This window comes from Chenopodium album, chromosome 17 (genome assembly GCF_948465745.1).
Source record: "Chenopodium album chromosome 17, dcCheAlbu1.1, whole genome shotgun sequence".
Lineage (NCBI taxonomy): Eukaryota > Viridiplantae > Streptophyta > Magnoliopsida > Caryophyllales > Amaranthaceae > Chenopodium > Chenopodium album.
In genome coordinates this window covers 42,351,770-42,368,808 of record NC_137850.1, presented here as the reverse complement: position 1 = coordinate 42,368,808, position 17,039 = coordinate 42,351,770, and the positions used below count along the sequence as shown (strand labels likewise).

The 17,039-nt window shown below is 34.5% G+C and overlaps 3 protein-coding genes across 3 annotated transcripts; 1 reads left to right on the top strand and 2 right to left on the bottom strand.

Moving 5' to 3' along the window:
* Positions 1-3,432: 3,432 nt before the first annotated feature.
* Positions 3,433-8,261, bottom strand: LOC145588046 (uncharacterized). Its single transcript, XM_081644683.1, has 5 exons — positions 8,110-8,261; positions 7,303-7,462; positions 7,120-7,171; positions 6,548-6,614; positions 3,433-3,779 (listed from the first exon to the last, which is right to left on the bottom strand). Exons 2-5 carry the CDS (start codon positions 7,456-7,458, stop codon positions 3,689-3,691), a joined length of 366 nt encoding a protein of 121 aa, XP_081500809.1. The 5' UTR covers positions 7,459-7,462; positions 8,110-8,261; the 3' UTR covers positions 3,433-3,688.
* A 791-nt stretch (positions 8,262-9,052) lies between these two features.
* LOC145589761 (phosphatidylcholine:diacylglycerol cholinephosphotransferase 1-like) lies at positions 9,053-12,927 on the top strand. The gene is made up of 3 exons (XM_081646447.1): positions 9,053-9,707; positions 10,617-10,754; positions 12,344-12,927. The coding sequence occupies exons 1-3, from the start codon at positions 9,321-9,323 to the stop codon at positions 12,662-12,664; spliced, it is 846 nt and encodes a 281-aa protein (XP_081502573.1). The 5' UTR covers positions 9,053-9,320; the 3' UTR covers positions 12,665-12,927.
* Positions 12,928-13,169: 242 nt separating this feature from the next.
* LOC145589760 (protein POST-ILLUMINATION CHLOROPHYLL FLUORESCENCE INCREASE, chloroplastic-like) lies at positions 13,170-15,849 on the bottom strand. The gene is made up of 8 exons (XM_081646446.1): positions 15,615-15,849; positions 15,316-15,451; positions 15,043-15,127; positions 14,883-14,961; positions 14,682-14,795; positions 14,480-14,592; positions 13,647-13,757; positions 13,170-13,539 (listed from the first exon to the last, which is right to left on the bottom strand). Exons 1-8 carry the CDS (start codon positions 15,700-15,702, stop codon positions 13,414-13,416), a joined length of 852 nt encoding a protein of 283 aa, XP_081502572.1. The 5' UTR covers positions 15,703-15,849; the 3' UTR covers positions 13,170-13,413.
* Between the last annotated feature and the right edge of the window lie 1,190 nt (positions 15,850-17,039).

Genomic DNA, 17,039 nt, shown 5'->3' with positions numbered 1-17,039 from the left:
TGGATTTGTATACCCACTCTTCATTTTGTAAAGAAAATGTGACCAAAAAATAAGCAACTTAAGATAGGATAACAATATCTATCAAATTTATCATCTATTTTCTCATATAATAAACAAGGTCGCATGTTTTTTTCCAATTGAACACTCCTTCTGCATTTGCAAACTCAAATGCAAAATTATATTTTCTATACATTTTATCAACTACATAAACAATTCATAAATGACATTTTTAAAAGCACCATTCAAAGTATATTTGAAATTTTTTTAAAAATCCAATTTTTATTTTTTATTTTTTTATTTTCAACATATTCGTATAAAATTGCTTTTAATATATACCTAGATAGATAATTATTGTACACCTATCATGTATTATTACGGACATGATGTTTACATATAGCTTTATGTGTTTGCTTATAAAAACAAGAAAATTTTAGTAGAGACATGAAATTTTTTGATTTGGATTTGTTGAGAATGAGATTATTTACACTTTGACAATGATGTACTATAAAAAAACAAGCCCTTAATGAAGACACAAGGACTATTAATGTCATTCTTAAAAGATCACATACTAAAACCTGGAAGGCATGTGATGCTTACTGTAATTAAAGATTCAAAAAGGAGAATACATATGAGGACACATAAATTAGATACCATGTTTAGCTAATTTTTTTTATAAAAAAAAGGAATATAAGATGACCCATATCTAATTGATTCCGGCTATTTTACACCTATTTAACTTGAAACGAAAAAAATCTTCATATGCCTCGTTCTATATATTTTTTTTCTACTGAAACTATGCACCGTGCCTAGATCTGTCAGTTTCTGTCCCGAATCGTTAAACCCGACTGTTTCAAACCGATCCAAAACAGAACTGAAGTGTTAAAAACATGTTTTTTGGAAACCAAACACCAACCCGACCCAATTTTTTCTAACCTGAAACTGAACTGAACCGAATTTGTGCGAATCGCTACTAACCCAACTCGTTATCAAGTCAAACCGTTACAACCCGAAACTGAAAACAACCCCAACCGATTACGTCTGAATGACTGAACCCGATAGTAACCCGACCCATTTTAAACTGAAAACTATTTAAACTCGACAAAAATCTGATAACCCTGAATTGGTCCAACCCGTAACCCGTTGTGACTGAATCATTTACAACCCGTAACCCATTATGGCTAAATCATTTCCGACCCAAAACTCGTTGAAACTGAAATTTTTACGATTCGTAACCCGTTGAGTCCAAATCGTTTACGACCGGTAACCCGTTATGATAAAGTAGTTAACAACGCGTAACCCAATATGTTTATGATTTGATCCATTTGAACCCACCACTCGATAAACCCAACTTATTAATGACTTAACTTGATTATAACATGACTCGTTCCTATCCAGTATCTGACTAACTCGACTCGATAATGATCCGACTCGATTTTAACCCAATATGATTTGGGCTGAACCCTACTTCAAATTAGGTAAACCCGTTTTCAAACCGACCAAGTTCAATCCAAACCAATTATGACCTGAAGCGATAATGAATAATGGACCCCAGATTTAACCCAATCTGTTTTGAACTGAAACCCATTTTCAAACCGACTCGGTTTAGCCCAAACTGATTATGACCCGAACTGATTACAAATTGACCCGATTAGAACCCGAACTGTTTTGAACTGAAACCCAATTTAAACTGGCTAAACTCGTTTTCAAACTGACGCGGTTAATCCCAAACTGATTCAAGTCGGGTCAATTTGGGTTTTGGGTCAACACTTTGAGTTAAGTTCGAGTCGGATCAATTTGATGAACCAATTTTCGGGTTGGGTCAAGTTCGGTTCGAGTCAAGTTCGAGTGGGGTCAGTTCAGGTCAGACCACCAAAAATAAATTTACTCAAAAATATTGTGGGAAAATTCTCTTTTATTTCAATAATAATTTATACTCCTTCTGTCCAATGATACTTGACACAATTTCCATTTTCGTTCGTCCCAGAATACTTAACACGTTACTAAACATGGAATAAGACCACTAAAAAAAAAATCCTACCTTTTCTCTCTCCTCACCTACACCATTCTTATCCCACTAGTGTTCTTGTAATATAAAAATACAAAAGAGAATCTTTTATACAATAAACAAATGTTTTTTTTAACAAATGTTTTAAATACTCACTACAGGTCCATTCCACATCCCAAGTATTATGGGACAAAGGGAGTAATATTTAGAAAATAAAGTAAATTCTTTAAAAAAAAAACGTGAGTACCTAAGGAAAAAGCCCTAGAATCAGTAATTCACCATCACACCCTATTCACTTCAAGTATCAGGTTTGTTAAATTGTGCAATTATATGAATACTATACTAGTTTCATTACTTTTCTCTCCGTTTTTAAATACTTGCTCAACTTTCCTTTTTCGACCATTTTAAAATATTTGCTTCATTGCTTATTTGAAAATCTTTTCTAATATTTAACTTATTTCTTTCACCTAGTGGATCCAACATAAATCATATTTTATTTATTTCATATTCTTTCTTCTCCAATTCTCTCAACTACTTTTGCTTTTTACAATATTTTATTCTTCCTCCTACCCCCACTACCTCCATATTTTATTACTTTCTCCAATTTCTCCTAAAACTCCGCTCATAGAGAAATGGAGCAAGCAGACCCGTATCTGAGCCGGGGCAACCGGGGCGGCTGCCAAGAGCCCATAAACAGAGAGACATATGTAGTTATAAACAAACTGCTGATAGAGATAATTATACTTGTTTGTGTAGCTTGGTGGTCAGAATTTTTGTGTAGGTTAAGATTCTCCTTGCTGTCAGGAGTTCGAATACCAGGCTTCACCAGATGAATTAAACTAGATTGTTTGTTCCAAGAACTCGCGATAAAAAGAATTCATATCTATATATTAAAAAAAAAAAAGTTATATTTTTAGGACCCAAATACATTAATTCACCCTGAGTCTCTGAAATCTCAAAAACGGCCCTCGAAGCAAGTATTTAAAAATGGAGAGGGAGTATATCATAATTAAAAAGAGAAAATATACAATGATCCTTAAATTTAATAATATCAACTATTGGGTGATCCCACTATTTTCTTGAAAGAAATCAAAACAGACCTCAAACCACTTCAGTTGAGTACCAAAAAATAAAGTCATTCCATTCGAAAAACAAAAAGGGTTTGAAGTCCAAATTTTATTCCAGCGCAAACGTCAAAGAAAGGAAGCAAACAACAAAGAATAAAGAACGCTTAACAGTAAGGAGATGGAGCTTTTGGTTGAGCAGTACGTTGGTTCGAGAAGCTGAGAAGGGGCTCATTGGGGAGAATCAGGAAGAGTATCTGACTAAAATTTAATTCCAAATAACAAGGTATTTTTAAAACACAATTCATGAGTCGAAGCATGAACAACTCTACATCTAAACACGTATGATAACATTGCTTCCGATTAGTAACTCCAAGATGAAAACATTTGCTGTCATTGATTTTTTCACATTGTTACTCATAAAATGTTGTTATGGTCGACACACAAGGGAAACAACTTCCCATACCATGGTACAAAAGGCATATCTAACCAACAAACATAACAGATTACCATGACTTGCAGTGAACGAAACTACAATCTAGTTGACACCAGAATCTATATCTAAATGTGGGCTTTGTAGACGCCAATGCTATAGGTGTCTGCCAAATGAAGTAGTGGCTCAGTGTCTCTTGGATTTCAGTTCGCTTCTAGATTGCATCATAGCTGAAAGTTTATTAACCTCGTATAACAATCCTGCGGAGAACAAGAAGCTGAAACGAAAATTTCACTGGTTAAGTTCATTCCAAAATTGAAGCGTTTCATACAGAAACAAAATCCTCAGGCAGAAAATAACTTATTATAAATTAAAAATCATTACAAGGCCCCTGGAGTAAACAAAAAAAAAAAAAATTGTAAACACATGCTAGATGTTATGTAGAAAGAACAGCAGAAATCCATGATAGAGAAAAGTTTTTATTCATGTGTTGATGGTATTACAAAACTAGAGTAATTGACCAATGAGAATACTTCGTAACACAGAATAGTATGTTGCTCACTTGCTCTTATTGGTAGATTCACAAAAATCATAAGAGCAATTTTTTTTTTTTTTTTTTTTTTTTTTTTTTTTTTTTTTTGCATAGGCTGTAATGCTGTATGCAGATAGGTTTGCTATTAATGAGAGTCTCTTTGGTATTGGCCAATTGTTTGGCTCTTCAAGTCTTCATAGACATTAGTCATTACCACACCATTGGCTCCACTGCCCTTTCGACACCCCCCCCCCCCCCCATCATTTCCCCTTCCCAGTGACAGCTCTACCTTCCCTCTCCTTGGTCCATTGCATTCCCCTGGTCACTTCACCTTTCCCCCATTCTACCCTCATCAAACCAATCACTAGTAAGTCTTTTCCTTCTAGTGGGTGCTCAAGCTCTCCCTTCTTGCCTCACTCTTTCCAAATAACCAAACTCAATCAAGAGTCAAGACCTCTTTCTTTACTTAAGTAAGCCTCTCAGTGTATTAGGGCCTATATTTATGTGTATATTGTATAGCTCACGGGCCTATCTCATGAGCCCTAATCTCTTGTTAGGATTGTATAAATACGCTTCCCATACTCTAATGAAACTACGAAAAACCATTTCGTGACATGGTATTGGAGCCAATCAAATTCTAATCCCTAAATTTCTAAATTCTAAATCCCTAATTTTCTATATTCTACATTCTTAATCCCTAAATCAATTTCTGCAATTTTTATTTTTTAATTTCTGGTTCGAATTCTACAACAGTACTACGGATTTTCTACTTCTCCTTATTGCTCGATCATGGTGAATGACACTAATATTACGTCTTCTTCTATTTCTTCCAATCGTAAGTTGAATCTCTATTGCACTCATTGTAATCGTACGGGACATGATTACGATGGTTGTTTTCTTGTTCATGGCCTACCCGAATGGTGGCTACAAAAATATGGTAACCGAGGACGCTCGACTGCTGCTTCATCGGAGACCAATGCTACTGCCTTGCCCGCTACAACTGCTCTGCCTACTACTGCACTAAACACTGCTACTGCACTACCCGCTGCTACTGTTCTGCCTACTACTAACACGTGACACAGTGACTCAGTGCTATCCTAACAAGTCAGTGAAAAATACAAAACCAAAACCCTTTCTTTCAAATAACATTGGCAGATTTTTGGACAAATGTGATGCAAAAAATACTCAAGCGGTGATCTTTTGCCTCAAAATCCTTAAAATTATTAGAACATGTTAGACCTGATTTTGATTTATCTAAACTATATTTTAAATGCAAATTGAAATTTTCAGGCCTTATTGGAACTTATCACCCTATTCAAAATTGGTTCAATCTAAATTTTCTCTGCTTAAGTGAAAGAAAAGACATCCTCAGTTGAACATGTTCGACCTAGAAAATCTTACTGCTTATAAGAAAGTTCTAGCAATCCACTAAAAAGAAATTGGAGAATGGGGTAATCTAGTTTCATGTTTTTTCGTATCATGCATAGGTTGCAAGAATGAATAAATGTACTAAAGAATCAACTCTAAATTTTGGACCAAGATCATGCGCCAAATTTAGTTGCTAAAAGGAACCTTTGAAAGGTCTATAAGTGTAAAAAGGTCAATCTAATATTACCTTATTGATGCCCAATCGATTCATTTAACTAGAAAGCCAAGCTGATAATCGAGATTCATTCTTTATAACTCTTTCAATTGAATCCGAAAGCTTACACGAGAATTTATTTAGATGATAAAGATAAGTCTTACAAGTGTGAAAGCAATTTAAAGTTAAAAAATACCGACAGAATGGAAAGTTTTAAACCAAGCAATTTTTGAACAATTCAATTTTTTTTAACTTTTTTTTGTTTGAACTTTAAAATAACACAAAGTAATTTACAAGATAAGATAAAAGGAGCATAAATTAATAAAATTGTTTACGAGCACAAGCAACTAAATGATTCGTGAACCTTAAGGAATGAACATTCCTTTCTTCATGGTCATTTACCAACAAAATTTGAAAATGTTTTCAAATTTAGTTTATATATTAAATTAACTAGCAAACACACACAAACACAAACACACAAAAAAAAAAAAAAAACATGTTCATGGAAATTTTCATTGTTTATCTTGTATTGTCAAAGAAGCTTGGCCCAGAGGTGTCATTATATACCGCACTCTCTTGATACTGCCATGTAGCATATATCCCAACAGGTAGATCACCCTTTAAAAGGTTAACAATAAATCACACATCCAACGTTTGAAAGCACACTTGGAATATATGCCCATATATAAAGCATATTCACTATTACAGCTCAGACACTCGGGTATCGTGTCCAATTTAGCCATTTCAAGAATAATTTCCATTAATTTGGCGCAAAAGAATGGTCAAAGTATCCTATCCATGTCTAAGGATCCAACATGGGTACTAAAAACAAATTGAAGACTTCGAGTAAAATAGATTACACATATTTGTAATAAAATCAATGTACAAATCAAACAATCAATTATTAAAAATTTAGGATTCATTTGCATACCATGTTGTGATACAAACTCGGTGGACAGTACCAGCAACAACAAGAGCGACTAATTCAGCAACTATAACTGCAAAAAAGAAAAAAAAATATATATTAAAGCCAAGCATTACAAAATAGTTCATATTATCAACTTTTTTTTCTTACACTAAGTTTGGATAGCAATTGTTAAAGGAAAGGGAGGGCAGGAAAGGAGAGGGGAATTGGGAAAGACAAGGAAGTGAGGTGAGGGAATGAAAGTGTGAAGAAAGGGAAGTGAGGAAATAAATGAGCTAAGAAACTCCTTCCAATTATTTACAACATTGGAAGAGCTTAGTTTATTTAAAGGGAAGGAAAATAGATCCTTCCAACTCCCTTCCCTTACAAACATGGGAAGTTGAATCCCCCACTTTCTATTTGGTCTTCAAATTACCCTAACCTGACACTCTTGACGTGTACCTTCTGTATGATTTTCTTTGTTCAACATTTCTATATGTTCGACAAAGCTTCATAGGGATAACTTACTCCCCACAAAGAAATATATTTTCTGTTCAAATAAGCAGAGCATAGCACAACAAAAGAAAGATTGAATTTACCAGCACCCCAGCCAGTTTTGGTGCCACTGGACTCTTGAAAATTCGCAATGAACTGCAGTAGAAAATAAACAAACAGAAACACATATTACTAATCAAGCTAAAATTAAGTCACATGCAAGACCAAATATCTCATAGTATTAGAACTAGAGCTCAAACAAACGAAAAATTAGATGGCAAACTCACAATGAAGAAGAAAAGAAACAATAGAGAGCTAATGAACCCTCCAAGAATGGTGAATAACTCTGATGATGCTAGCTTCCCTCTATAGATCACTTCAAGTGAAAGAACCACAGTGAACATAAAAAAGGAGAGCAGCATCGAATTTCCGGTGCTCGCCATTGCCCTTTATTCAAGAGGAGAAAATGGCAATCTTAATAATATGTAATTACAGAAATAACAACCACAGCAATATAGCAAAGACTCAAACCAATGCAATGTCACTAATCGGGACAAGACATCGTATTTAAGCAAGGAAGCAATCTAGTTTTATTCCGACTAATATATATATCGATCATAGTAATAGATGACTTAACACTCAATTGATTATAATGCCACTTTGAATATCCATACAACGTTTCGAGTCCGAAAATTACTGACCATCTTCATTGCTTAAGTGCTAAATATCTAGGTCTACTAAAATTCAGATCAATTCCATAATAATGATATCAATTCATCAGAATTTCAACAGATTTATCAACCAAAACCTAAACATAGGAACAATAATTAATCAATAATGTTTGATACTAATTCAGCTAACAAATTGGTAAAATATGCATCAATAATCACGGAATTAACAAGATAAGCAGCCATTATAGGGGAGAAATCTGGAAAATATGCGAGAAATTAAAGCAAGAAACTAAATAATTAGAAGCAATCAAACAAACATTCGAAAAATGAATCATATATAATTTGAACAGTAACACTAAATGGATCGAAGAATTTGAATATGAGAGCAGTGCGATTTTTGAAGAGAGAGATTGAAGAGCTTACCAATCAAATCGGCAGCACAAGACAAGAGAAAGAGTGTGGAGATGTTGGGAGATGGAAGGTATGGAAATTAAAACCTCTCGCGTTGTGGATTTCTGGAAAATAAGGAGTTCTTGAGGGTGATATAGTAATTTTAATCCGTACTTTTATTTTAACCGTGGAAAAAGGACTGAGCACCAGTCCAAATCCAGACCGGAATGAATCGGGACTGGAATCGGAATTTTAAAAATCTAAGGACTGAGGACTCCACCAGTTAAATACGGTCCGGGTTTGGTATAAATCATGATTCATGACACATGTCATGATATGATTAATTGACTAACGACCGTTTAACTCCGTTACTCATTAGGATTAAATTATGACACAGGTCATGATATGATTAATAACTAATGGTTATTTAACTCCGTTAGTCATCAGGATTAAATCATGACTCATATAATGATATGATTGGTTTATTTTAATAATTTATTTTAATTAATAAAATTAATATTTTTTCTCGGTTTTCGTGACGAAAACCGTTTGGCTAAAGTTTTGGAGGTTATTTTGAACTTTTATGGAATCAAATTAATCTTAAAATTGACAAAAAAATAACGTAAATGTCCCACTTTGTGTGTCATTAGATATCTCGATTAGCGAGTCATTATTTTTTAACCATGAAAATCGACCGGTTATGTTTTAGAGGTCATTTTAACCCTTTATGAATTCAAATTAATCTCAAAATTGGTATTTACATTAATTATTAAAGTGCATTTAATGAAATGAAATAACTAATTAAATATATACATAGTAAACATAAATAAGCTTTGATCGAACTCAAACCCAAATAGTCTATTGATTGACTTGGTACATTTACAACCCGTCAACCCCTACAGTGCTACACCTACCTACCCAAAGAATCAAACCTCTTCCTGTTTTTACAAACCCAAGACCAAAAATAGCAATTCTTTGTTGCAAATCATCAAGCCATAAATTTTCTCTCTCCTCTGACCAGTGCCCACAATTTCTGGGTTACAAAATTCCCAGATCTAATTACATCTTTGACATTTCCCCATAAATCCCATCACAATCACACCCCATTCCCTCTTTCTCTCTCCTCTTTCTCCTTCGATCTCTCCGTCATTCCCTTTCCCCCCTTCTCATTATATATACACCTCCCTTCTCCCCAAAATGTCTAACTTTTACCATTCCTCAAAACTCTTCCTTCCAATCCAAACATGAACTCCGATTCCCTCCGTAACAGAAAACCACCACTCAACGGTATTAGTAACGGTAACAGTAACAGTAACGGTAACGGTGTTTACTACAGTGACGGTGACAGAATGACGGTGATGAAAGGGAAGAAAGGAGGATTAAAAGGGTTTATGGAAACGGCGTCGTTTATGAAGTGGGGGATTGATGACGTGGCTGGGGTGTTGAAGTATCATCCATTGCCCTGCTTTTTTGCGGTGGCGTTGCTTTTCTTTATGGGTGTTGAGTATACTTTACGCATGATTCCGAGCGATTCTCCACCGTTGGATGTTGGCTTTGTTGCCACTCGTTGGCTTAATCATGTCCTGTCTACTAGTCCATCTCTTAATACCCTCCTCGCCGCTCTTAATACGGTATCTAATCTGTTTTCGTTTATGTTTAATGTTTCTATTTTACACTCGAGTGTACCAATGTTATATATTTTTTTATCGATCGGATTTAAATGAGCTGATGCCTATGTAGTCCTTTGAATATGCAATGGACGGTATCCGTGAACATAATAATAAGGTAAGTCTAATGGAACTAGAAAAATGTAACTACGTGAAAGTAGTAATTGTGGTGATTTTAAATTAATGACTGATATTGTTACGAGTGATAATAAATAATAATCCATTGATTAAGAGAAGTTAGCTAATTAAGTAATCAGATAATATTGAGTGGACTATTAGAAATAAAAAATAAAAAATAAAAAAATATTGAGTGGATGAAGTTTATACCCTCTCATTTCTTGATTAATATGGTATTTTATGATTTTATCATTGATGAGTTGATGGATGAAAGTTAAAAGATTTTTTGTTTTTAGAATTTGAAAATTGGAGAATATTTATCTCAATGACTTCAATATATGGATTATGGAAAAGAATTATTTTCTTGCCTAATCCATGGTTAAGATAAGGAAGTTAAGTGATCAGATAATACGAAACGAATTTAAGTTTTTGGGCTCTCATACCACAGAAAATATGGGGATTTTTATCTTTTTTGTAATTGATAGATGAAAAAATGTTGAGTATCAATATTATTTTTGCCTCATTAACCCAAATATAGGTATTTTGGAAAAGCTTTAATCTTCTTACCTAATCACACTCTTTTTCTTTGTCATGTACTCAATTTGGATAGAAAGAAGTATAGATAGGAAAATGGGGTTGAAGTTTTAAATTATTGGTTTAGGGGATTGGGGGGTTGGGATTAGTTGAATGTCATGTAGTAACTTAAATTTTGGGTTGTTCAGTTAATTATTTAGTTGATTAATTTGATAATGATAGGTGTTTGTGGGGATGCAAACTACATACATTGTGTGGGTTTTCCTTGTAGAGGGACGAGTGAGACCTGGACTTGCTGCCTTGTTTATGTTCACTTGTAGAGGAATTCTTGGTTATTCTACTCAACTACCGTTGCCTCAGGTATATTTCTTGTCTTGTCATCAAACACTTCGCTGCACCTATTTTTCTTTAATTTTCGACAAACACCCCCTTAACTATTTTTGCTTAATTACCCATTAACTAGTGCTAATTTTTATATTTATCTCCTGTTCAAAGTTTCTGATGGTAATTACTCATGTTGGTTGCTTAGTCTTGTGGGTGTGTAAATATATACTTTCTCCATTTCTTTACATTTGCAACATACACTTTATTACGGTATTTAAGAAAAGTGGACTTCACATGATATAATACATACACTTAAAATGGGGTTAATTGGTTGTAAGGAGCATAATCAAGTGGGCCATGTGCTTTAAGTAAAGGTAATAATACAATTTTCACCATAAAAACTTTCCTTTTATAATGTGTTGCAACTATTGTAACATTTCTATTTTAGGGAAGTGTTGCAAATATAAAGAAACGGAGGAAGTATATGTTAATTGAAGATTGAAACCTGTTTTCACTTTGTCCCTCAATAATCTGTGTGTTTGCTTTTACCACAAAGAGTAAAATTAGTGATTAAATATGAATCAAATAATTGAAGGTTGGTATATGGAGACTTGTTGGAGAAGAAGGATGGTTGATATGATGAAGATGAAGTACATCATTGTGGCCTTGTGGGACAACATTATAACACTGAAATTGTACAATTATTCTCTAGTCATAACTTTCAAGTTTTGCCATTCGACTTGTCTACGTATGACAGTATTTACTATTAACAGTAATAGTAGTTGCTAAATCCCTCTTTAAAGGCCGCCTTACTAGTTGTAGCATGAACTAACTACTCTATAAAGGCCGCCTTACTAGTTGTTGCATGAAAAACTCCCTCTTTATAAGCCAACCTTTTTGGTTACAGTAGCATTTATTTGCTACCTTCCTCTTTAAGTGCCCAACCGTTTGGTAGTTTCTGTTGTTTAGTATTTTTCTTTGTGTAATAGTAGTACTATTTATAGAAAGTGATAGTATATTTATGAAATAGCAGAGGATGTGGTTCATTGAATATATTTCACAGAATTGTACTTCTTGTTACCTGTATTTATTGTCATAATTGGAAGATGAATGAAATTGCAATAAAGTTCATGTGGTTGCAAACCTCTAATTATTTAGCTTCTCCCATGTTCCTTGGTGCTCGGTGAGAATTTTTACCTACCCTAGTTGGCCATATTGGGACCATAGTTTTAGTTTTTTCATTATGGTTGTTCTATCTTTTTTGGAGGGTTTAGCAGAATATTCAAATAGATCTATATGACCTACAATAGCAAGATGTTAAGCGTCCTGTTGCATTGCCAGCATTATTGGCTTTTGGCACTTGTGTTTGTTTTGTCATACAACTTTCATATCCCATACCATAGTCCGGATATTGCTTTCACATTCTTGACGACACGTAGCAAAGGAAACAAGCTAGGGGATAGATGATTATGTTTAAGATTAAGACTAAATATGACTATGTTATTGTTATCCATGCCATTAATGCATCTTCTTGGCATGAGCTGATCTGGTCAGATGTTCCCACCCTAAAAATTTTAGCTGTCATGATGTGGATTGAACCTTATATTGTTGGCCTTTGTTGTCAGGACTTTGTGGGTTCAGGAGCAGATTTTCCGGTAGGAAATGTGTCTTTCTTTTTGTTCTACTCAGGGCACGTTGCGAGTGCTGTGATTGGATCTTTAGACATGAGGCGCATGCAAAGAAGGGGATTGGCATGGACATTTGATTTTCTTAACATCTTGCAAATAGTTAGACTGCTTGGAACAAGAGGTCACTACACAATTGATCTAGCTGTTGGTGTAGGAGCTGGTATGTTATTCGACACTCTTGCTGGAAAGTACGAGGAGAGCAGGAAAATTTCAGCGGCACCTTCCCCTACTAATGGAGTCTACTCTTCAATAAGGTAGTTTTAAAAAGAATATGAGGTATGGCTGGGCAGGGTAGGTCCAGGCAATGTATGCATAAAAATGTAAACATGGTTGGTGCTTGAGTTCAGTCTTATTTAAAACTAAAGCTAGATGTACATTATTGAGTAATGGCTAATCTCAAAGGGTTCTTTCATAATTTTAACTGCATTTTGTTGAAATATTCTTGTTTTAGCTCACAATATACACATTTACTGTGACTTCAACCATTGTGATTTAAATTTACTAATTTCTTTAGTTCTCTATTCTGAAGTCTTCTGCTGTAAATCTAGCTGAAGAACCGAAAGAGGGCATTTTTTTTTTTTTTTTTTTCATATGTTAGATCTAACAGAGTTTCAATTCTTTGTTGACTAAGAGGTATACCTGATCACCTGTTTTTTGGTGACATTAAATGCTAAGTTTTTCTACTTTTTAACTACTCGTATTAGTCGTGTACGGAGTATTTTCCCGTTTCACTAAAATTGCAACAACTTCTTAGGCAAGAAGAGAGAGAGGAAACAAGTGGGTATTAAGAAAGGTTGTGTGATACATCCATGAGTATAGACTATAGACAGATATTTATCACACTGCTCAGTACAAAAAGGGTATAATTACGATTTTAATTCGAAGAGCAATCTTTTACAGTAAATTGGAGTTTCTATATCCCGTTGTAGTAATTCTTTGATATAACAAAAAGATAGGCGGGTTTATCTGCTTTGATATTTACAGTATATGAGACATTGTACTCAAAACTATTGATCCTCTGAATCTGATGAATACGGGGGACATGACCCATCGTCTACGTTGGCAAGTGGGTTAAACATATGCGAGCTTGGATCCAGGCAACCCGGTACAAGGTCCAAATTACAGCGATCACCCTTCATGTAATACAGTTATAGCTGAAGTTAGGATATGCCTTCTTAAACGGAGTTCAAACTTCACTATTATAAAAGGCTTGGACAAAGATATAAACTGCATCACTTACCCCTTCGGCGGTCAGATTGCCAGCAATGGCACATCTCGTGATGACAATGTTTGCGTCTGGAAAGATTGCCTTGTCACAAGCACCCTCTTTGCTCAACTCTTCTGCTAGGCCCTGTATTGTTTTCAAGAAACCAATCAGAAACCTGTTACAGTTTAATGACAACAATGAATGCAGGTATTGTCACACTTTGACGAACACAGCAGGTACATCAAGCCAAACACCGACCATAATCAAATCTTTTGTGTTTTTTTGTTATTGATGGCAGTACATTTTAGTTTTTCTAGCATTAAGGTCTCTACCATCACTTTGGCGCAAATGATGTTAAGTTATGTAACCTTTGTTTACTCTGAAACAGGCCGGGAAACTTGTCAGTTTTGACCAGATACGATAGCCAGGCCACTCCACTGACACATCTTAACCGACAGACACGGTTTCAGATTTTCAGAAGTCAGAACTGTCATTCATCCCACTCTGTACTGTTACCTGAACTCAGATCTATGTTTTTATTAATGTTACATATACTCATTTAGGGACGAAAGGAGTATGTATGCATACCTGACCAGTAGGCAGTAGCTATATCAGAATGACCTATGTGCTGGGGTTTATTCATGACCAGTAGGTAGCATGAAATCTGGTCTTAAGTGGTTATGTCGCTACAGCTAAAGCTTTACTTTTTTTTTCAGCAACTGTACATACATTACTGAATCTCTCTCAGTCGGCATCTCCATAAATCTTATACGAAATATATGATTTATAAGTTTGATGTTGCTAGTAAAATCTAGTCTACATTCTGAATCCTAGGCTGTGAGCAAAAAAAAGATCCTTAAGCATACCTCATTAAAGAAACTGACTGGTTTGTTTTGCAAACCTTTGGGAATTTGAAACTGCAGTCTGTAAGGACCATCCCACTCGGAACCGTTGGTGAAGGAGAAGATCAAGTTCATAGCTGACATTATACATCACATAATTGTATATTAGCAAAAAATATCCAAAGGTTACACAAAGACAGGTGAAGTGGTGAAATAAAATACATACCATGCTTAGGAATGCATATTTGAATGGTATAGATCGGAGCATCAGCTTTGCCTCTCGATTTTTTGAGCATCGCTCTTGGTTCACCACCACACATAATTGGCTGATTAAAACCACCTGTTTAATCAGATCAAGCATTAACATTGTATGCCGGAAAATTATGATTGGAGCTGCACTAAATATCCTAAAAGGGAAATACATTACCATTAAAGGCAATTCCAAATTCTTCATTAGGCTCAAGTTTGGCAGCAGCTGGATTGTAAAAAGTTCTGAGTCTTTCTCCCTATCAATTTAACAACTGAGTTTGTCAGGTGAATGATCTAATGTAGAATTAAGTAAAACGAGGCGATGAAGATATATATACCGCAGTTGGAGGAAGGCCGTTCATGGTTTTCCAAAACACAGGAGCCATTCCGAGCTCAAATTCAGCCCATTTAGGCAGCACAAACCTACAAGAAGCAAAAATTGAAACAGAGAATATACATCAGGTTGTTGCAGTGAGTAATTCATACATGTCACATATAAACATAATATGCCTTTAACTCAAACGAACTTTATTTATCAAAGGATTTTGTATTATATAATCTCCCTAAATTAATTTGTACAAATGTACAATAGCTAGATTTGGTATACATACTCCTTTGTCTCATCTTTAGGACTTGTTGCGACAGCTGCTTCTGTCGCAACAGCTCTAACTTGTCGATCCTTGATGCTAATAACTCTGTTCCGTGTTATAGAACTCTCGCGCAGTGGACTACCAATAAAATTATTACCTGCATTAAGAAATAAAATTTTCATTTTCAGCATTTGAGGTATGGATTTTGGTCTAATATTATATTTTGAGCTGCTAACGTTCAATTACTGATACAGATAAACAATCATGTTCTGAAATTTACAGAAATACTTTGGTTATAAATTTGAAAAATAGATAGTTACCTAGAAGTAGACTACCGGGGCTTCCATTACTAGCCGGAGTAAGCTGTTTTGACACAGCAAAAATCGCGGTAGCTGCTGTTGCTGCCATTGATCAGTCAGTTACTTGGAGTTTCAGCTCGAATTTACTGGCTTTCTTTTGTTTACAAAATTCTGTACAAATTTTAGTTCATCACTTTGATGGGAGATATAAGAGGGTGTTAATAGCAAATAACACATTGATGTGTTGAATTTGGATAAGAGAACAAGAAAGAACCACACAAAATCAGGCAAAAATATCTGTCCAATGACAAACATGCAGACAAAGAAGTCAATGTATGTCTGTAAGTGTAACTGTCAAATTTGAACAATGTAAAAAATCTACCTTAAAATATCTAAACAAGTGTAGAATATCTAGGAATATAATGGGTGGATTTAATTGATCTTATAATACTCTAATCTCCATACTAAAAAAAAAAAAAAAAACTTGTAATTCAAACCAAAAACACATGTTCATTTGTAAAAATAAAAAATAAAAAACTTGTCGACTTGTCGTATAAAGTAAAACATAAAGTAAATAAACATATGTTTCATAGTTCAAATATCAAAACCAAAGATCAAACACAGAATTCGATTGTTATTTAGACAAATGCACCATGACCATTGTGCACCAAATAATTTGCAGTGGCCACCAACTTGGCTTCCTATCGGTTCGTCAATACGGTCATACACAAACTTAATGGGCTCATATTTATTGGGCCTTATGCATGCATATTAATGGGCCTTAGGCCTGCATATTAATGGGCCTTACTATGATAGGGTACCAATATGATATCCTGCACAAGGATCCAAATACAACGGCAGTTTGGAACCATTTTATAACATCTTCATGACCTCATCAATTGCCAGTTTGCCACTAACTTAGACGGAAATAATTCTCATTTATAAAGTTTGCCACAAAATTAATTAACGTATAAGAAAGTTGGGAATTAGAGCAAATTTTCTCGAATGCAAAGAGTTTTTTCCTTGCAAGTTAGTGCAAATTGACGATATCTGAGTAATTGGCTTCCAAATTCGCAGCAAATTTTATTTAGAATTCTGTTTGTCCAACACTAATTAATACCCCGTTAGACATTTAAAATTTAAACATTAATTAATACATATAGCATTACCCTTTTTAAAAACGTAAACGGATAAATCTTTATAATAATTCGTCTTATTTGAAGTTTTATCGTTAAGTTGTTTACCAATCAAGTTTAAACCCTTATGTCATCGTAAAATGTTACGAGTATATTTAGATGAACGTCTAACATTTGGCAGGAAAGAGTTCACTTTATAGACCTAGCGTTTTCCAACCACAAATAACTTTTGTATATATACACGCTTGCTCTATTTTAAATATTCCATGTTTCATTCTAATTGTGTTAACTACTCTCACCGTGTTTAAAT